The 15,858-nt window shown below is 38.5% G+C and overlaps 1 protein-coding gene across 2 annotated transcripts in view; it reads left to right on the top strand.

The window, feature by feature from the left end:
* Positions 1 to 14,328, top strand: part of RLIM (ring finger protein, LIM domain interacting) — a 29,545-nt gene extending 15,217 nt beyond the window's left edge. For both annotated transcript variants that reach the window (XM_037989517.2, XM_007992098.3), the window contains 3 exons: positions 3,428 to 3,620; positions 5,414 to 5,497; positions 6,740 to 14,328. In XM_037989517.2, coding sequence (XP_037845445.1) covers positions 3,452 to 3,620; positions 5,414 to 5,497; positions 6,740 to 8,361 — 1,875 coding nt within the window. In that variant the 5' untranslated portion in view covers positions 3,428 to 3,451 and the 3' untranslated portion in view covers positions 8,362 to 14,328. The remainder of the gene's footprint in view (positions 1 to 3,427; positions 3,621 to 5,413; positions 5,498 to 6,739) is intronic.
* Positions 14,329 to 15,858: the final 1,530 nt, after the last annotated feature.

Here is a 15,858-nt window from a genome sequence, read left to right on the forward strand (position 1 = left end):
AGAATCAGGATGAACATTTTTGTTTGTTGTCTCCCTGTATTTTAGATTGTTGACTACCATTGTTTTTTTGTGTGTGGTTAATTGATGAATATGTGTGGAATGTCTGCCAATATTCTGGTTTCCTTAAACTCGTACAAATAGTAAATGACAAATAAGAATTTTTGGCTAAGTTTATGTATTACCTAGAACAGGAGTTGGCATACTTTTTCTGTAAAAGGCCAGATAGTATAGTATTTTAGGCTTTGCAGATCAAAAAGCAAAATTGAGCATATTGTTACTTACACAAAAAGAGAGAGAAACAAAATTCTCAGTTTTTCCTGGTAAAATTCAAAATGTAATAACAATAATTGAGTACAGTGTTTTGTGAGTAGGTTTACTAATGAGAAGAATGACACTCTTTTGAGGGTAACATTTTGCTTAATTGGGATTCATAGCTAGTCTTCCTTATTAGTCATTTGCAAATGTTCGTTTATGGCTAACTTAAATATTTAATATTTGAAAGTATCTTTTCATGCATATAGGTATTATTATCTTAAGCAATCCACAAGTGTATGATTTTAGTGAAGTGTATTCATCTTTTAGAAGGTATCTACAGAATTTTGTTAGATTTTTTATGGGGTTTTTTTTTTTCTCTTTCTTTTTTTTTTTTTTTTTTTTTCAGATGGAGTCTCGCTCTGTCACCCAGGCTGGAGTGCAGTGGCACGATCTCTGCTCACTGCAAGCTCTGCCTCCCGAGTTCACGCCATTCTCCTGCCTCAGCCTCCCGAGTAGCTGGGACTACAGGCGCCTGCCACCACACCCAGCTAATTTTTTGTATTTTCAGTAGAGGCGGGGTTTCACCGTATTAGCCAGGATGGTATCCATCTCCTGACCTCATGATCCGCCTACCTCAGCCTCCCAAAGTGCTGGGATTACAGATGTGAGCCACCATGCCCGGCGATTTTTTATCTTTTAATTTTTTATGAAGATGGGGGTCTCACTATGTTGCCCAAGCTGGTCTTGAACTGCTAGGCTCAAGTGATCCTCCTACCTCGGCCTCCCAAAGTGCTGAGATTACAGGTGTGAGCCACCACACCTAGCCAGATGATTTTAATATTTACCTTTTGGCATATTACCACTGCAGAGATACCACTTCCACTTCCAGTTGAGAGTTAGATGGAAGCTCCTCAGTTGCACAGTTAAATGGATTTTGAAATAAATTTATTTTGTGCTTACATTGGGGTCTGCAAAACACTTCTGGAATTGTAGCTTGAGCTCAGAAAATGTATGTGTTACAAATTTGTATGGGAATGGAGCTGTCATTACTTTGTCAGCACATGAAGTATATAAAACAGCTTGACATTACATGTGATACGAATGTTATTGTTGAAATGGCTTTACCACAGTGTAAGTTTCATATATAAGTGTTTTTGGCTTTGTTGTTTTAGGATGAATTCATTAAGAAACATTATCAAGTCTGCAGGAAACACTAATTTTCCAAGCTATTCATTGTTTGATAATAGTAACAGAGCAGTTCTCACGCAGAAAAAAAATTCCATCTTTGCCTTGAGCACAACAAATCACAATAAAACTTTACCAATATTAGCCCATCAAAATGCTGTGTGGTAGAGCAAGACAAGATTTCTGACAAAAATTCATGGAACTTGAACTTAAACCGAGTTCGTAAGAGAGAAGTTCATCATTAGTGCTACTGGTTCAGTAACATGATAGATTGAAATATTTTCTTCAGATCACCTGCTGATGAGTAATAAAATAAATAACCATAAACGTTAAGTACCTTACATTTTCATAAACTTGGTAAATTTGTCCAACTAGATCTTTTTCCATTCCATATGTATTTTTACCATTCCAGTAGTAACATATCTTACTATCAGATTCTGCTTCAGGTTGTGCTGAATTAGAGTTTTCTCAGCTTTGAAAATATTCTCACCTATGATTATTTCATGTAGACTACACATAGAGGCTACTTCGGCAGTTCAAACTCCTTGAATAATCAACACTTGGTTCTTTGAATAAACAATAACTTTTAAGTAGTATCAGTTACATTTTGTCAACAAATCAAGAGCCAAAGAGAGAACCACTCCATCATTTACCTTATTTTTCAGTTGATTAGTGACGTTGCTTTCAATATTCCCAACTTTTTGGACCACTGTACTCAACAAAATTCCAATATTACATTTATTTTCTCTGGACACAGTTCTTCAGCTTCTGCACTCAAACATAATTTCACTAACTCACCATCAATAAACAGCTTTCCTTGCTTAGCCAATAAATGAGCCGCTTGGAAATTTACTTTGACTGAAGCCTCATTTTTATTTTTGTGAAGAAATATTTTGTGATGAGATTTCACTTTAAATTTTCTAACTTTTTAAACTGTAGCTTTCCTGTGAATTGGGAATATTGTCACTAGTGTTTAATAGTGTCAGTATATATTGTATTTAGTATATAGTCTTTTGCATAATCATGCATTCTTTGCCATCTAATCTGATTTTTGAAAAATCCATCCTCTGCTGCACCTTTAAGCACGACATTCAGAGTCCACTTTTCTCTTTGTTTGAGATGATGAGCGTGTACTCAGTTTTTTTTAATGTCACAGTATGAAAGCACTTGAAATGCTGTCGTTTTAACTACATCATTGCAACTTGGAGTGCACAGCGCAGCAGTCCAAAGCAATGGAAGTGCCACATAACAGTCTCAAAACTGCTCAACTCTGCCATTGTAGCACAGAAGCAGACATAGATAACATGTAAATGAATGTGTATAGCTGCATTCCAGTAAAACTTTATGAACACTAAAATGTGAATTTTGTATGTCACAAGTTAGTATCTAAAAACCATTCTTAGATTGCAAGGAGAATAAAAATATGCAGCATGAGGCTGGGTGCGGTGGCTCATACCTGTAATCCCAGCACTTTGGGAGGCCAAGGAGGCCGGGTCACTTGAGGTCAGAAGGTTGAGACCAGACCGGCCAACATGGTGAAACCCTGTCTCTACTAAAAATACAAAAATTAGCTGGGTGTGGTGGCAGGTGCCTGTCGTCCCAGCTACTTCGGGAGGCTGAGGCAGAGAATCACTTGAACCTGGGAGGTGGAGGTTGCAATAAGCCGAGATCACACCACTGCACTCTAGCCTGGTTGAGAGAGCAAGGCTCCATCTCAAAAAAAAAAAACAAAAAATACCACAGTATGTCTGGATTTGGCCCAAGGGCTTTAGTTCGCCAACCCTGTCTGGCTCAAGGGCTGTAGTTTGCCAACCGTTGACCTACTCTTAATATAACAGTGCTTTTTAGGAGTTTTTGTTAGGAAATTTCATTTGAGGTCTGAAAATCCACGTCTAGACCTACATTCTGGATTTTTACATAATTAAAACTGTTGTATAGAATGCATAGCGACTTTTATTTTCAAGATTAGTCTCCTTTCTCTTTTCAGGTAATTTTCCACTTGTTCATCAATATGGAAAACTCAGATTCTAACGACAAAGGAAGTGGTGATCAGTCTGCAGCACAGCGCAGAAGTCAGATGGACCGATTGGATCGGGAAGAAGCTTTCTATCAATTTGTAAATAACCTGAGTGAAGAAGATTATAGGCTTATGAGAGATAACAATTTGCTAGGCACCCCAGGTATGCTTACATATATTTAAGGATTTATTTTTTTTATTTTTATTTTTATTTTTTTGAGACGGAGTCTCGCTCTGTCGCCCAGGATGGAGCGCAGTGGCCGGATCTCGGCTCACTGCAAGCTCCGCCTCCCGGGTTCACGCCATTCTCCTGCCTCAGCCTCCCGAGTAGCTGGGACTACAGGCGCCCGCCACCTCGCCCGGCTAGTTTTTTGTATTTTTTAGTAGAGATGGGGTTTCACAGTGTTAGCCAGGATGGTCTCGATCTCCTGACCTCGTGATCCACCCGTCTCGGCCTCCCAAAGTGCTGGGATTACAGGCTTGAGCCACCGCGCCCGGCCTATTTAAGGATTTATAAATGTAAATTGCTGGTTTAAAAAAAAATACCTGAACCTGTTTTAAAAATCCATTTCTTTAGCCATTATGAAATATTATTTAATATAAGGGATATGGAATGACATTTATTGCTGTATTTATTACCTGATTGTATTTACTCATGTTTGGAATTATACTATATCAGAGAGATTTTTAACTTATGAATTATAATATGAATTTTTAGTGTTCTTAGTTAGCTTTATCTAACTTACTAGATAAAAATCCGAGTATAGAATAGCTAATGGGAACTTAGTTTTTAGGAAGGACTTATTCTATTTTGTTAAATCTCTGATTTTTTGAATATGTCCCAGTTGTAATACTCCAGAGCTAGCCTTGGGTAACATAGCAATTAGAAGTTTGTGCTTGATTATCTTTTACCCCACGAAGTCCCATTTGATCCTAGTTAAAACTCAGTGTCTGTCTTCCTCCTCATTTCTGTTTAATTCTACTTACCTTTGAGTAATTGCTTAGATTTTAAAAGGTAAGGTTTTTGCATGACTTTTAAGAGAGGGAGTGTGTTTTGAGCCAACAGTACCAGGCTTGAATCAGAATGCCTTAGTTGGAGTTCTGGCCCTGCTGTTTGGTGTGGCTTCTGGCAAGCCAGTCTATCACTCAGTCTGTTTCTTCATTTTAAAATGCAGATAACAATATCTTCCTCTCAAAGCCTCAATTCTTAAAAATTACTTACTTATTTACTTTTAAGACAGGGTCTCATTATGTTGCCCTGGCTGGACTCAAGGGATTCTTCTGCCTGAGTCTCCCAACCTAACAAGCCGGCACTACAGATGCAGTACCACTGTGTGCCCAGCTTAGAATTGCCTTTGCCTTTTTTTTTAAGCGGAGTCTTGCTCCATCACCCAGGCTGGAGTGCAGTGGTGCAGTCCCAGCTCACTGCAACCTCTGCCTCCCAGGTTCAAGTGACCCTGCTCCTCAGTCTCCTAAGTAGCTGGAATTACAGGCGCCCACCACCACGCCTGCCTAATTTTTGTATTTTTAGTAGAGATGGGGTTTCGCCATGTTGGCCAGGCTGGTCATGAACTCCTGACCTCTGGTGATCCACTTGCCTCGGCCTCCCAAAGTGCTGGGAGTACAGGCGTGAGCCACCATGCCTGGCCTAGAGTTGCAATTTTTAAAAGTTAGATCTTATATGTAAAAGAACTTTGTAAATTGCTTGTAATATGTTTCCAAAGAAGTGAATTTTTCCCGGGTCCTACCTACTCCTTGGTTTTTCTCTCAGAGAGTTGGGAGCCACTGGTTTTCTTTTTTCTTTCTTTTTTTTTTTTTTTTTTTTACGTTTTCTCTTAACTTTTAAAAATATGATTTTTTTCTAATCATCTTGTGTGAGATTACTATGAATCACTGATAAAGTATTTGATTGTCATACCCCTAATGTCATTTTTGCCCTGTGGTGTTAAATTTCAGGTGAAAGTACTGAGGAAGAGTTGCTGAGAAGACTACAGCAAATTAAAGAAGGCCCACCACCGCAAAACTCAGATGAAAATAGAGGTATATTTTGGTTTTGGTGGGGAGGTGGATAGATGATAGAATGATAGGAGCTTTGTAATAGTAAATGTCAGCCAAAGATTATCTAAATTTGGCACAAATTAATTTGGTGCTAAGTAACTGCTCATAAAAAGAAAACTGACATTTTCTTATACTTAGTGAGAATGTCAGCATTTTTTTTCTCTCTCACCTTTGGGATGTTTATGTTAATTGGAACACAGTGAGAAATGGCCTATTTAAATGTGATTTTGTTTGTTTTTCACCTCCATTGAAATTTATTCCTACTTAATTCCTTCTTTGTAAACATGCGACTTCTTCACCAGCAAAAAGAAATGTCTAAACCCAGTGGCTCCTAATGAGATATAATTTTGTCCCATGTGGGACATTAGCAACGTCTGGAGACATTTGTGTAGAGGGCAGGAATGCTGCCAAACATCCTGACATGCCATAATGCACAACACAGCCCCCATGACACAGAATTAACTGGCTTAAAATGTCAGGTAGTACCACTGTTGAGAAATCCTGCTCTAATCTCAGGTCTGGTGTTTCCCTCCCAGTGTCGAGTAGGGATTTTGACTGTGTAACCTGAGAGGCTACGATAATAATTTGGTTCTTGAGCATGCCAGTGTATGTGCTATGCAAGGTTCAGACTACTTATTTGATCTGATCTTTAATGTCATGTCCATTGAAAACCTTGGTAACTTTAAGAAATATGCAAATGCTTTTAAACCTATAAATCTTGTTTGTATTTTTCTTATGGCTACAATAAGTAGTCCTGTATTTTAAAACAACCTCAAATGTTATCGAAGGCACAGTATGTAGACTAATAAAAATTTGGCAGAAATGTAGCTTGAACTAAATGTGACTATTCGTTAAACACTGTCTCCTTACCTCGTCTGATTACATTAGTGTTTTGGCAGAGGACTGAAAAAATGTCTTCTGGCCATCCCACAGTGGTATGCTTGGCCTTTATATGATAAAATACTGGAAATAGACTTCCTCTAGATTCCCTTTAAAAATCAAATAATTCTCTAAATTTCTGTAATATAGATTGCTCTTTTCAAATGGAATTAGAATTTTCTTGCCTTATAAGTTTATGCAGTGTAGTTTGTAAAAATTTGTAATTATGAAATGTGTTCCGAATTTTTAAATTCTTTAATGCAGAGTTTTAGAGCACTTATTATATTATTGTCCTCATTTTAGTAGTTCCTTTTTCTCCCTCTCCCCCTCCTTTGTTTTGAACAGGAGGAGACTCTTCAGATGATGTGTCTAATGGTGACTCTATAATAGACTGGCTAAACTCTGTCAGACAAACTGGAAATACAACAAGAAGTGGACAAAGAGGAAACCAATCTTGGAGAGCAGTGAGCCGGACTAATCCAAACAGTGGTGATTTCAGATTCAGTTTAGAGATAAATGTTAATCGTAATAATGGGAGCCAAAATTCAGAGAATGAAAATGAGCCATCTGCAAGACGTTCTAGTGGAGAAAATGTGGAAAACAACAGCCAAAGGCAAGTGGAAAATCCACGATCTGAATCAACATCTACAAGGCCATCTAGATCAGAACGAAATTCAACTGAAGCATTAACGGAGGTCCCACCTACTAGAGGTCAGAGGAGGGCAAGAAGCAGGAGCCCAGACCATCGGAGAACCAGAGCAAGAGCTGAGAGAAGTAGGTCACCTCTGCATCCAATGAGTGAAATTCCACGAAGATCTCATCATAGTATCTCATCTCAGACTTTTGAACATCCTTTGGTAAATGAGACGGAGGGAAGTTCTAGAACCCGGCACCATGTGACATTGAGACAGCAAATATCTGGGCCTGAGTTGCTAAGTAGAGGTCTTTTTGCAGCTTCTGGGACAAGAAATGCCTCTCAAGGAGCAGGTTCTTCGGACACAGCTGCCAGTGGTGAATCTACAGGATCAGGACAGAGACCTCCAACCATAGTCCTTGATCTTCAAGTAAGAAGAGTTCGTCCTGGAGAATATCGGCAGAGAGATAGCATAGCCAGCAGAACTCGGTCTAGGTCTCAGACGCCAAACAACACTGTCACCTATGAAAGTGAACGAGGAGGTTTTAGGCGTACGTTTTCACGTTCTGAGCGGGCAGGTGTGAGAACCTATGTCAGTACCATCAGAATTCCCATTCGTAGAATCTTAAATACTGGTTTAAGTGAGACTACATCTGTTGCAATTCAGACCATGTTAAGGCAGATAATGACAGGTTTTGGTGAGTTAAGCTATTTTATGTACAGTGATAGCGACTCAGAGCCTACTGGCTCAGTCCCCAGTCGAAATATGGAAAGGGCAGAGTCACGGAGTGGAAGAGGGGGTTCTGGTGGTGGTAGTAGTTCTGGTTCCAGTTCGAGCTCCAGTTCGAGCTCCAGTTCGAGTTCCAGTTCGAGTTCCAGTTCCAGTCCTAGTTCCAGTTCCGGTGGTGAAAGTTCAGAAGCTAGCTCAGATTTATTTGAAGGCAGTAATGAAGGAAGCTCATCATCAGGCTCATCAGGTGCCAGGCGAGAGGGTCGACATAGGGCCCCAGTCACATTTGATGAAAGTGGCTCTTTGCCCTTCCTTAGCCTGGCTCAGTTTTTCCTCTTAAATGAGGATGATGATGACCAGCCTAGAGGACTCACCAAAGAACAGATTGACAACTTGGCAATGAGAAGTTTTGGTGAAAATGATGCATTAAAAACCTGTAGTGTTTGCATTACAGAATATACAGAAGGCAACAAACTTCGTAAACTACCTTGTTCCCATGAGTACCATGTCCACTGCATCGATCGCTGGTTATCTGAGAATTCTACCTGTCCTATTTGTCGCAGAGCAGTCTTAGCTTCTGGGAACAGAGAAAGTGTTGTGTAATTAAGATCTGAACTCTCAGCTATGTAGCTGATATAGTGATGGGCAAACAGGAATCACTTGCTTTTATGTCCACTTTTTGAGTGGTACTTAAATGTAAAGTAACAACCTGAATTGAGTCATTGCTTTCTGAAGGAATCATTGTCCTTTCTCCAGTTTTTGTTCCAGAATAAAAGGAAATATTTTAAAAGCCACGTTTTAGGACCTAAAAATCTGATTTCTGTACCAGTTAAATTGGTAGCATCACTGTTACTGTTAATTTATCATATACACTCGTTAATTTTTCCTTTGTTATCTTAAAAGATCTGCCTTAGCAATGGCTCCTGTTTCATGTTGATCTTTAAATTTTCCCACGCCATAAGAGAGAGGAGCGAAGGAAATTACCAGTTTAGACTAAGTTACAGTATGTGTTTCATAAGTGATTAAAGCTATACCATTCCCAGTTATTAGTTGACACAAATTCAGCCACATTCTGAATATTGTTTGTTCACCTTTCAGACTTGGTGATACTGGACATGTCAGTGTAAATAACACTAAGGTTAGGATCTTCTAAGTGTACAACTGTCTCCTAAGCCCATCACTGTGGCACACTGTAGAGTGAGCTTATAGTTTAATTGAGATATTTATCTTGTGGAAATATTAAAAAGCCTATGCTTGTGTAAGTGAAAAAAAAAATCACATTCATTTGTTTAAAAATGTAAAGCTATTTTGTAGAGGCTCAGTACTTTTCCAATGCACTGTTGTATGAATGCATTAAAAATTGTAAAGTACCATGCTTAGAACTGAGAAAACTGCTTTTTGTGAGCCAACATAGTAACAAACACACCAAACAAAGTACAAAGCTGCTTTTGTAAGTGTGTAAATGTCAAGAGCAGAACATATCTATAATATTTAATGTATGTGAACAGCTACTGTGACATGCAAAGGAAAGGACAGTGCAGAATCAAACTGTGTTGAAGACCAGTGGAAATCGTATAATTTAACTTGGATTTAGGCAGGAAGTGAAAGATGGGAGGAATAAAGAAAACAGCTCTGGAGGATTTAAAAGTTTTCCTGAAGACAGTAATAATGCAGACACAAACTGGTTTCATATGGTGAGAGCAGCCGCAGCAGCAGCTTGACCTGGTATTCTACCTGAGTAGATGAAGCAGAAGATCAGCAAATTTGGCAGAGTTCTGGTTTAAGAAAAACCACTACCACCTAGCACAAGTTAAATTGATGTTTTTACAAGTCTGCTCCTCAAAAATGAAAAGATGGAGGAAAGAGACTATAAAACCACTTGTAGCATATGAAATGCAGTTGGTACACATGTGTGTGTTAATAGGAAAGTCTCGAATTTGTGTTATTTTTGAGATTTGTCATTTAAGGTACCATTGCACACTTGATAATATTTCATTACTATCTCTAACACAGACCTAACATCTCGAATTTAAAGACCAGTTGAAGATTAAGGGATTTTTATCCTTTGTTGAAAGTGAGTCATGTTGGGTTATTTGAAATTCAAGTTTTAATTGTGCTGCCCATATATGAAAATGAGACTGCTGACTCACTATCTATGGACATGCACTTTATGTTGGTTTCTTAGTAGTAAGAGTAACTTCATGATAACCCCAGTCCTCTTGCCTAGTTTCTTTTTTGAGGCTAGCTGGGGTTAGGATTAGAATGACTATGGAGCAGGTATTTATTCTTCTGGGAAAAGCTTTAACAGGCCAAAATAGGGATTGAACTTGTCCTTGGCCTTTATCAAAGCAAGCTAGCTACCCAGACATAGTCAGATACTCTACAAAATAAACAAGTCTGCTTTAGGAATTGTCTGGCTACCTTCACTGTTATCAACTTAGCTGTAAAGATATTTCAAAGCTCACTCTTTCATGATTTCTTCTGGCTTTCAATCCTACCTAAGTATCAAGGAAATTAACTTGTAAATATGGTAGTTGTTTACTAAGGATATGTACTGCTCTTGCAAGGAAATAATGTCCAAACAAAGCTTCACTTATTTTTTTTATAAGCAGATTTCACTGTTTATGGCGCTTATGTAATACATTTTATCTTTTTAAAAATGTGTCCGTGTAAAGTCAGGATTCCTTTATATTTGTGAGCCTCCTTTTCTCCTTTCCTAAGGATGTAATCTACAGTTTTCAGATCTGCAGGGTAGTCTTGATTGGCTAAAAACAAATCAGTTTTCTTCTTGGCATAAAGTGTTTCATTATTATAGGGGTGTTCATTTTAAATAGTTTAAAAACAATTGCAGCACATTCTAAGCATAAAAGAAAGTTATTGACAACAGATACCTTCCTAACCTCCCAAGATGTACAACTTATTTGTGAAGTATTAAAATAAGAGGTAACTCAAGCAGAATGCTGGCTATGAATGTAGATATTGAAGCTATTCATAAACACTGGAAATAGAATTTTAAGCTTGTAGCCTTCAGTGGAATGCACACATTGGACATGTGCATGTGAACACCTTTTTCAATAGCACTCACGGATTTCCATTCGATTGTATAGAATGAATACAAGTATTTTAGTGGAATTTGCTACTTAATTTTTTAATCTTGCGATGTCCATGATTATTACATGCTTACTGGTATTGTGGACATTGAAGACAAGGTCATTCGTAGGTGTCAGATTACGGTGGAGAACAAAAATCGTTTTCCCCCCACCAGCATCCAATCACCATTCTCGAGGGAACATTTCTTGCAGAACACCTTATATTTCATTTTCTGTCTTTGCACTTTTTCTTAAGTACAGAAATGTTGTCTTTAAGACCTAGTTTGAACTTCATGCAGTAAGAGGAACAAGGATAAACAATGTTGGGAGTTCACATTGTTCAAAGCATAGGGAAAAGTACCAAAACCCAAATTTTCTTGAATATTTCAGATGTTTTTAAAAATTCACTTACTAGTCTGAAATGTTTGAAGTGTTTTAACTGAGCAGCTGACAAAGTTGAGGTTTTTTTGTTTTGTTTTGTTTTTTGAGGCAGAGTCTCACTTGGTCACCCAGGATGAAGTGCAATGGAGCGATCTCGGTTCACTGCAACCTCCACCTCCTGGGTTCAAGCAGTTCTCCTGCCTCAGCCTCCTGAGTAGCTGGGATTACAGGTGCGTGCCACCACACCTGGCTAGTTTTTGTATTTTTAGTAGAGATGGGGATTTCACCATATTGGCCAGGCTGGTCTTGAACTCCTGACCTGAAGTGATCTGCCTGCCTCAGTCTCCCAAAATGCTGGGATTACAGGCATAAGCCACCATGTGCGGCCAAAGTTGAGGTTTATTAGTACTATTAGAAACAAAGTTGAGCAAGATAAGTTAAAAGTTTGCAGACTTTGTATCAGCACTATAGAAGATGAGCTACCTTGTTAATTTGGAATATTTCTCTAAAAAGAACATGTAAGTTATACCTCAATGGTGTTAATGGAGGTGAGAATTGAGAAAAGTGTTCACATTAGTGTTGGAATGTAGGTAATTATACAGTTCATAAGAAAACCTTCACCAGGAAATAAAATATGTGTGTGTACACACACACAGTTTTTTAAAATGATTATTGGAATTCATCCAAACCTTAAGATAGGAAACTGGTTGGCTGTAAGTGTTGCCTCAAGTAATGTGTCTCCCTCCCCTGGAATAACATGTCTTTTCTGTGCCAAGTATCCTCTCCTAGTGTCAGTGTCTCAAATTATATTTATGGAGGGTTGTCACATAATATGCTTTGTATTTAACTACCTGCTTCCCGAGCGTCCATGACATGAAATGGATCAGGCATCAGCCATGACTTTCAGTCAGTTCCCAAAATACCCATATGATAGGGAGGTAAAGATTGCAAAATTCCTCTTAAAAGGCCATTTTTACAGCTTGCTAAAATATAGTGGCACCTTGTGGTTGTTAATATTTTTTCTTTTAAAGATGGAGAATGTTTTTATTCTTCCCCTTTTCTCCTTTGTTCTTTTGCGAACAAAAAAATTTATAATCTGCCTTATTTGATTTTTTTTTTTAAGTTTTACCTTACAGGCTTCCCTGTCACGTGTTTTACCATATTAAGTACATAGAAGCCATGTTTGCAGGGCACTTTTATTCTCCTAGTCTTATAAGACTATGCTGATTGTTACTTTCTGAAGTATTCTGTACCTTAGTATGCAAGATTGTTAAGGCACATGTTAAAGTGTCAGGTGTGTTTTTTTTTCCTTTAATTCTTCAGTATGTTTATATTCAATAACAGTATTGTAATTCATTGAATTAACTAGTAAATTGTGTGCTTTTGAAAAAACATGAAAAATGTAAATTGACAGCATACTTCATTTGGAAAAAAGTAAAAGATCAGAGGAACTAGTATGTCACTTATTTATTTTTATTTTATTTTATTTTTTACTTTGTGAGACAGGGTCTTGCTCTGTCACCCAGCCTGGAGTGCAGTGGCATGGTCACGGCTCACTGCAGCCTTGACTTCCTGGGCTCAGGTGATTCTCCCACCTCAGCCTTCCAAGTAGCTGGGACTACAGGCATGCACCACATCACCTGGCTAATTTTTTGTGGAGATGGGGTCTCGCCATCTTGTCCAGGCTGTTCTTGAACTCCTGGGCTCAGGCAATTCGCCTGCCTCATTTTCCCAAAGTGCTGGGATTATAGGCATGAGCCACTGCGCCCAGCCTTACTTATTTTTAAGTCAGATTTTTTAATCAACTAAAACAGCTGTGAGTTAAGTACCTGCCCTGCAAAAATTTTTAGGATTATGAAATTAAGAATTATTTTCCTTAACTGGAACAGTTCTAAAATTTATCTGATACTCCTCTAACAAGTGAGTGATCTCATTTAAGTAACCCCAGTTTGTATCTTAAAGGCTACAGCATGGAATTGAACTGTTTAACAGTGTTAGAACTGTCAAGTGATAATCACAGAACAGTTTGTATTGGTTTTATAATTCTCATGTCTTGATCAAATCTGAAGGAACTAGGCATACCCTCCAACACTCTAAAAATTAGTGAGATATTTATTTTTATTAGGATTTGTTTATTAAAGTTCCACAAGCTGCTTTATGGTCAGTTGGGCTGAGTAGTAGATATCTTAAAGACATGCAGTGAAAGTGAACCCTGTCATACCATGGTGCCTCTTGATTTCAAGGTTCCTCTATAAGTTCTTCATCATGCAGAATTATTTCAATACCAAGGTATGGGTGAACCAGCTGTCCAGCCTTAACTCTATTTAGTGCCCCATTACTAATGTTCTTTTAACTGGTTTGTATGTGTTTTAACTGTCCAGTGTTTGGATTTTACCTCTTGATAGCTCCATTTGTCCCTGGTGCTGCTTTTAAGGATGTAGGGCCATGTGATCAGGTATCAAGTTGAGTAGGTACGCAGTTGGCTTATTGATGTATCTGTGCCTGTTTTATCTTCTCCCAGGAAGAGCTGCTTTGGTATAGTTGTTTACTTGGATTCATACAAAGAACAGGGCAGCAATCTTGGAAAGCTTTCTGAAGCTTTTAAGAACCTGAAGGGATTTGGAGGGGGAACAGTAACAAAGGCTGCCTTTATGTCTTTGGACACAAAGCACATAGATGTATGTTCTGTAAAGACTAAAGTGATTGTTACACCAGGGCTTCCTGACCTTCGGGAGAGACTCAAAAAAGCAGAGAGGAGCACAAAGTGAAGTTAATTTGGTTGGTTTGCTTTATCTGATTTCTCATTTTCTTTCAATTTAAACCTGAACATAACACCCTTCTCCAATATTTATCCAGCAGACTCCTGGTTGGGAAGCCCTGTATTAAATTTTGAGAATGTACACAGTTTTCTTTTGTACAGTGCTTTACACCTGCTAAAAGTTAACTTGTTTAATGCAAAACAAGACCTTGAAAGGTCAATCATATTAAAGCTGGTTTGATTATTAATAGTTATCTTTTAGGAAGAAGCTTTTTTCCCTATGTAAGATGTCATACTACAGATTTAAAATATAGACTATCAATAAAATGCATGAAGTGATCATTTGTGCTTGATCATCTCTCCTTGGGTTTTTCTTTAAAAAGGGGAATCTGCTATAAAGGTTCTGTTGCTTCAAACCAATGTCAAATAGACTTGATTTTTAGATTCAAATGGAATTACAGTGCAACCTTGAGTTTTATTCCCCTCACTGCTATAAGTGTGGGCAGGTACTGGTTTATATGTTATAACTTCTGTTTTATCTGTGTTGTGTAGTTGAATGGCTTAATCGTTGAGTGGTAAAATAAAAGACTATATTCCAATACAAGAATCCTGGAAAGATTTATGTGAATGACATTTTAAGTAGGTGCATCTTTGCTGTTTCTTGTATTCTTGCTATTGCTCTGACAACTCCCTTGCTTGCCCTCTATATATACAAAAACTTGTAGGTGTGCACATGTGTTTGTACTTCTGTCTTCCATTTCTATCTTCAACCTCTTTTTTTTTTTTGAGACGGAGTCACTCTGTCGCCCAGGCTAGAGAGCAGTGGCGCGATCTCGGCTCACTGCCAGCTCCGCCTCTCGGGTTCACGCCATTCTCCTGCCTCAGTCTTCCGAGTAGCGGGACTACAGGCGCCCACCGTGACGTCCGGCTAATTTTTTGTATTTTTAGTAGAGACGGGGTTTCACTGTGTTAGCCAGAATGGTCTCAGTCTCCTGACGTCGTGATCCGCCCGCCTCGGCCTTCCAAAGTGCTGGGATTACAGGCGTGAGCCACTGTGCCTGGCCCTATCTTCAACCTCTTAAACATAATTGCTTAAGCCACTAAGATTTCCTTGTTTCAAGTAAATCATCTCATTGTGATACCTGGTGTATTTTTTTATAGTTTCATTTCCTCTGGAACTATAGCAGAGCCATCTGTCATTGGCATCATAACTCAGTTTCTCAGGATAGTTTTGATGTAGTCAGCTCTTCAACTCATGACCTTCCCAGGATTTTAAGTTTAGTGTCATTCATGATTTTATTATTTGAAACTCAGTACCACCACCAAAAAGTTTGTGCTCTAGACGGTGAAGCCAAAGCACAGGCATCTTTGGTCAGTGAAAAGGATTCAGACATAAATTAGCCAGGTGTGGTGGTGCACGGCTGTGGTCCCAGCTACTCGGGAGGCTGAGGTGGTAGAATCACTTTAGCCCGGGAAGTCAAGGCTGCAGTGAGCTGTGATCACGCTGTTGCACTCCAGCCCGGGTGACAGAGCGAAACCTTGTCTCAAAAAAAAGGCCCCAGATACCTAGAAAAGAGGATTCGATAAATCTGGGTGGATTATAAACTGAACTCTTATAATGGTCATTTTAAAAAATAAGAAAGCAAGTCCAGTTTATTTGAGGTCTTTGAATTTAGACAAGATTTAACTATAAGACCTTTTATGGATTACTAATAACTATATTTAAATTAGCTAAATTTTTCTGGTTGCTGTTAGGCATTGTATTAAGTACTCTATATAAATTATTTAATCATCACAGTGACTGAGGTGAAAGTATGCCACCCATTTTATAGGTAATGAAGCTGAGATACAGATGTTTGTTAATTTGCCCAG

Source organism: Chlorocebus sabaeus, chromosome X, assembly GCF_047675955.1.
Source record: "Chlorocebus sabaeus isolate Y175 chromosome X, mChlSab1.0.hap1, whole genome shotgun sequence".
NCBI classification, from domain to species: domain Eukaryota; kingdom Metazoa; phylum Chordata; class Mammalia; order Primates; family Cercopithecidae; genus Chlorocebus; species Chlorocebus sabaeus.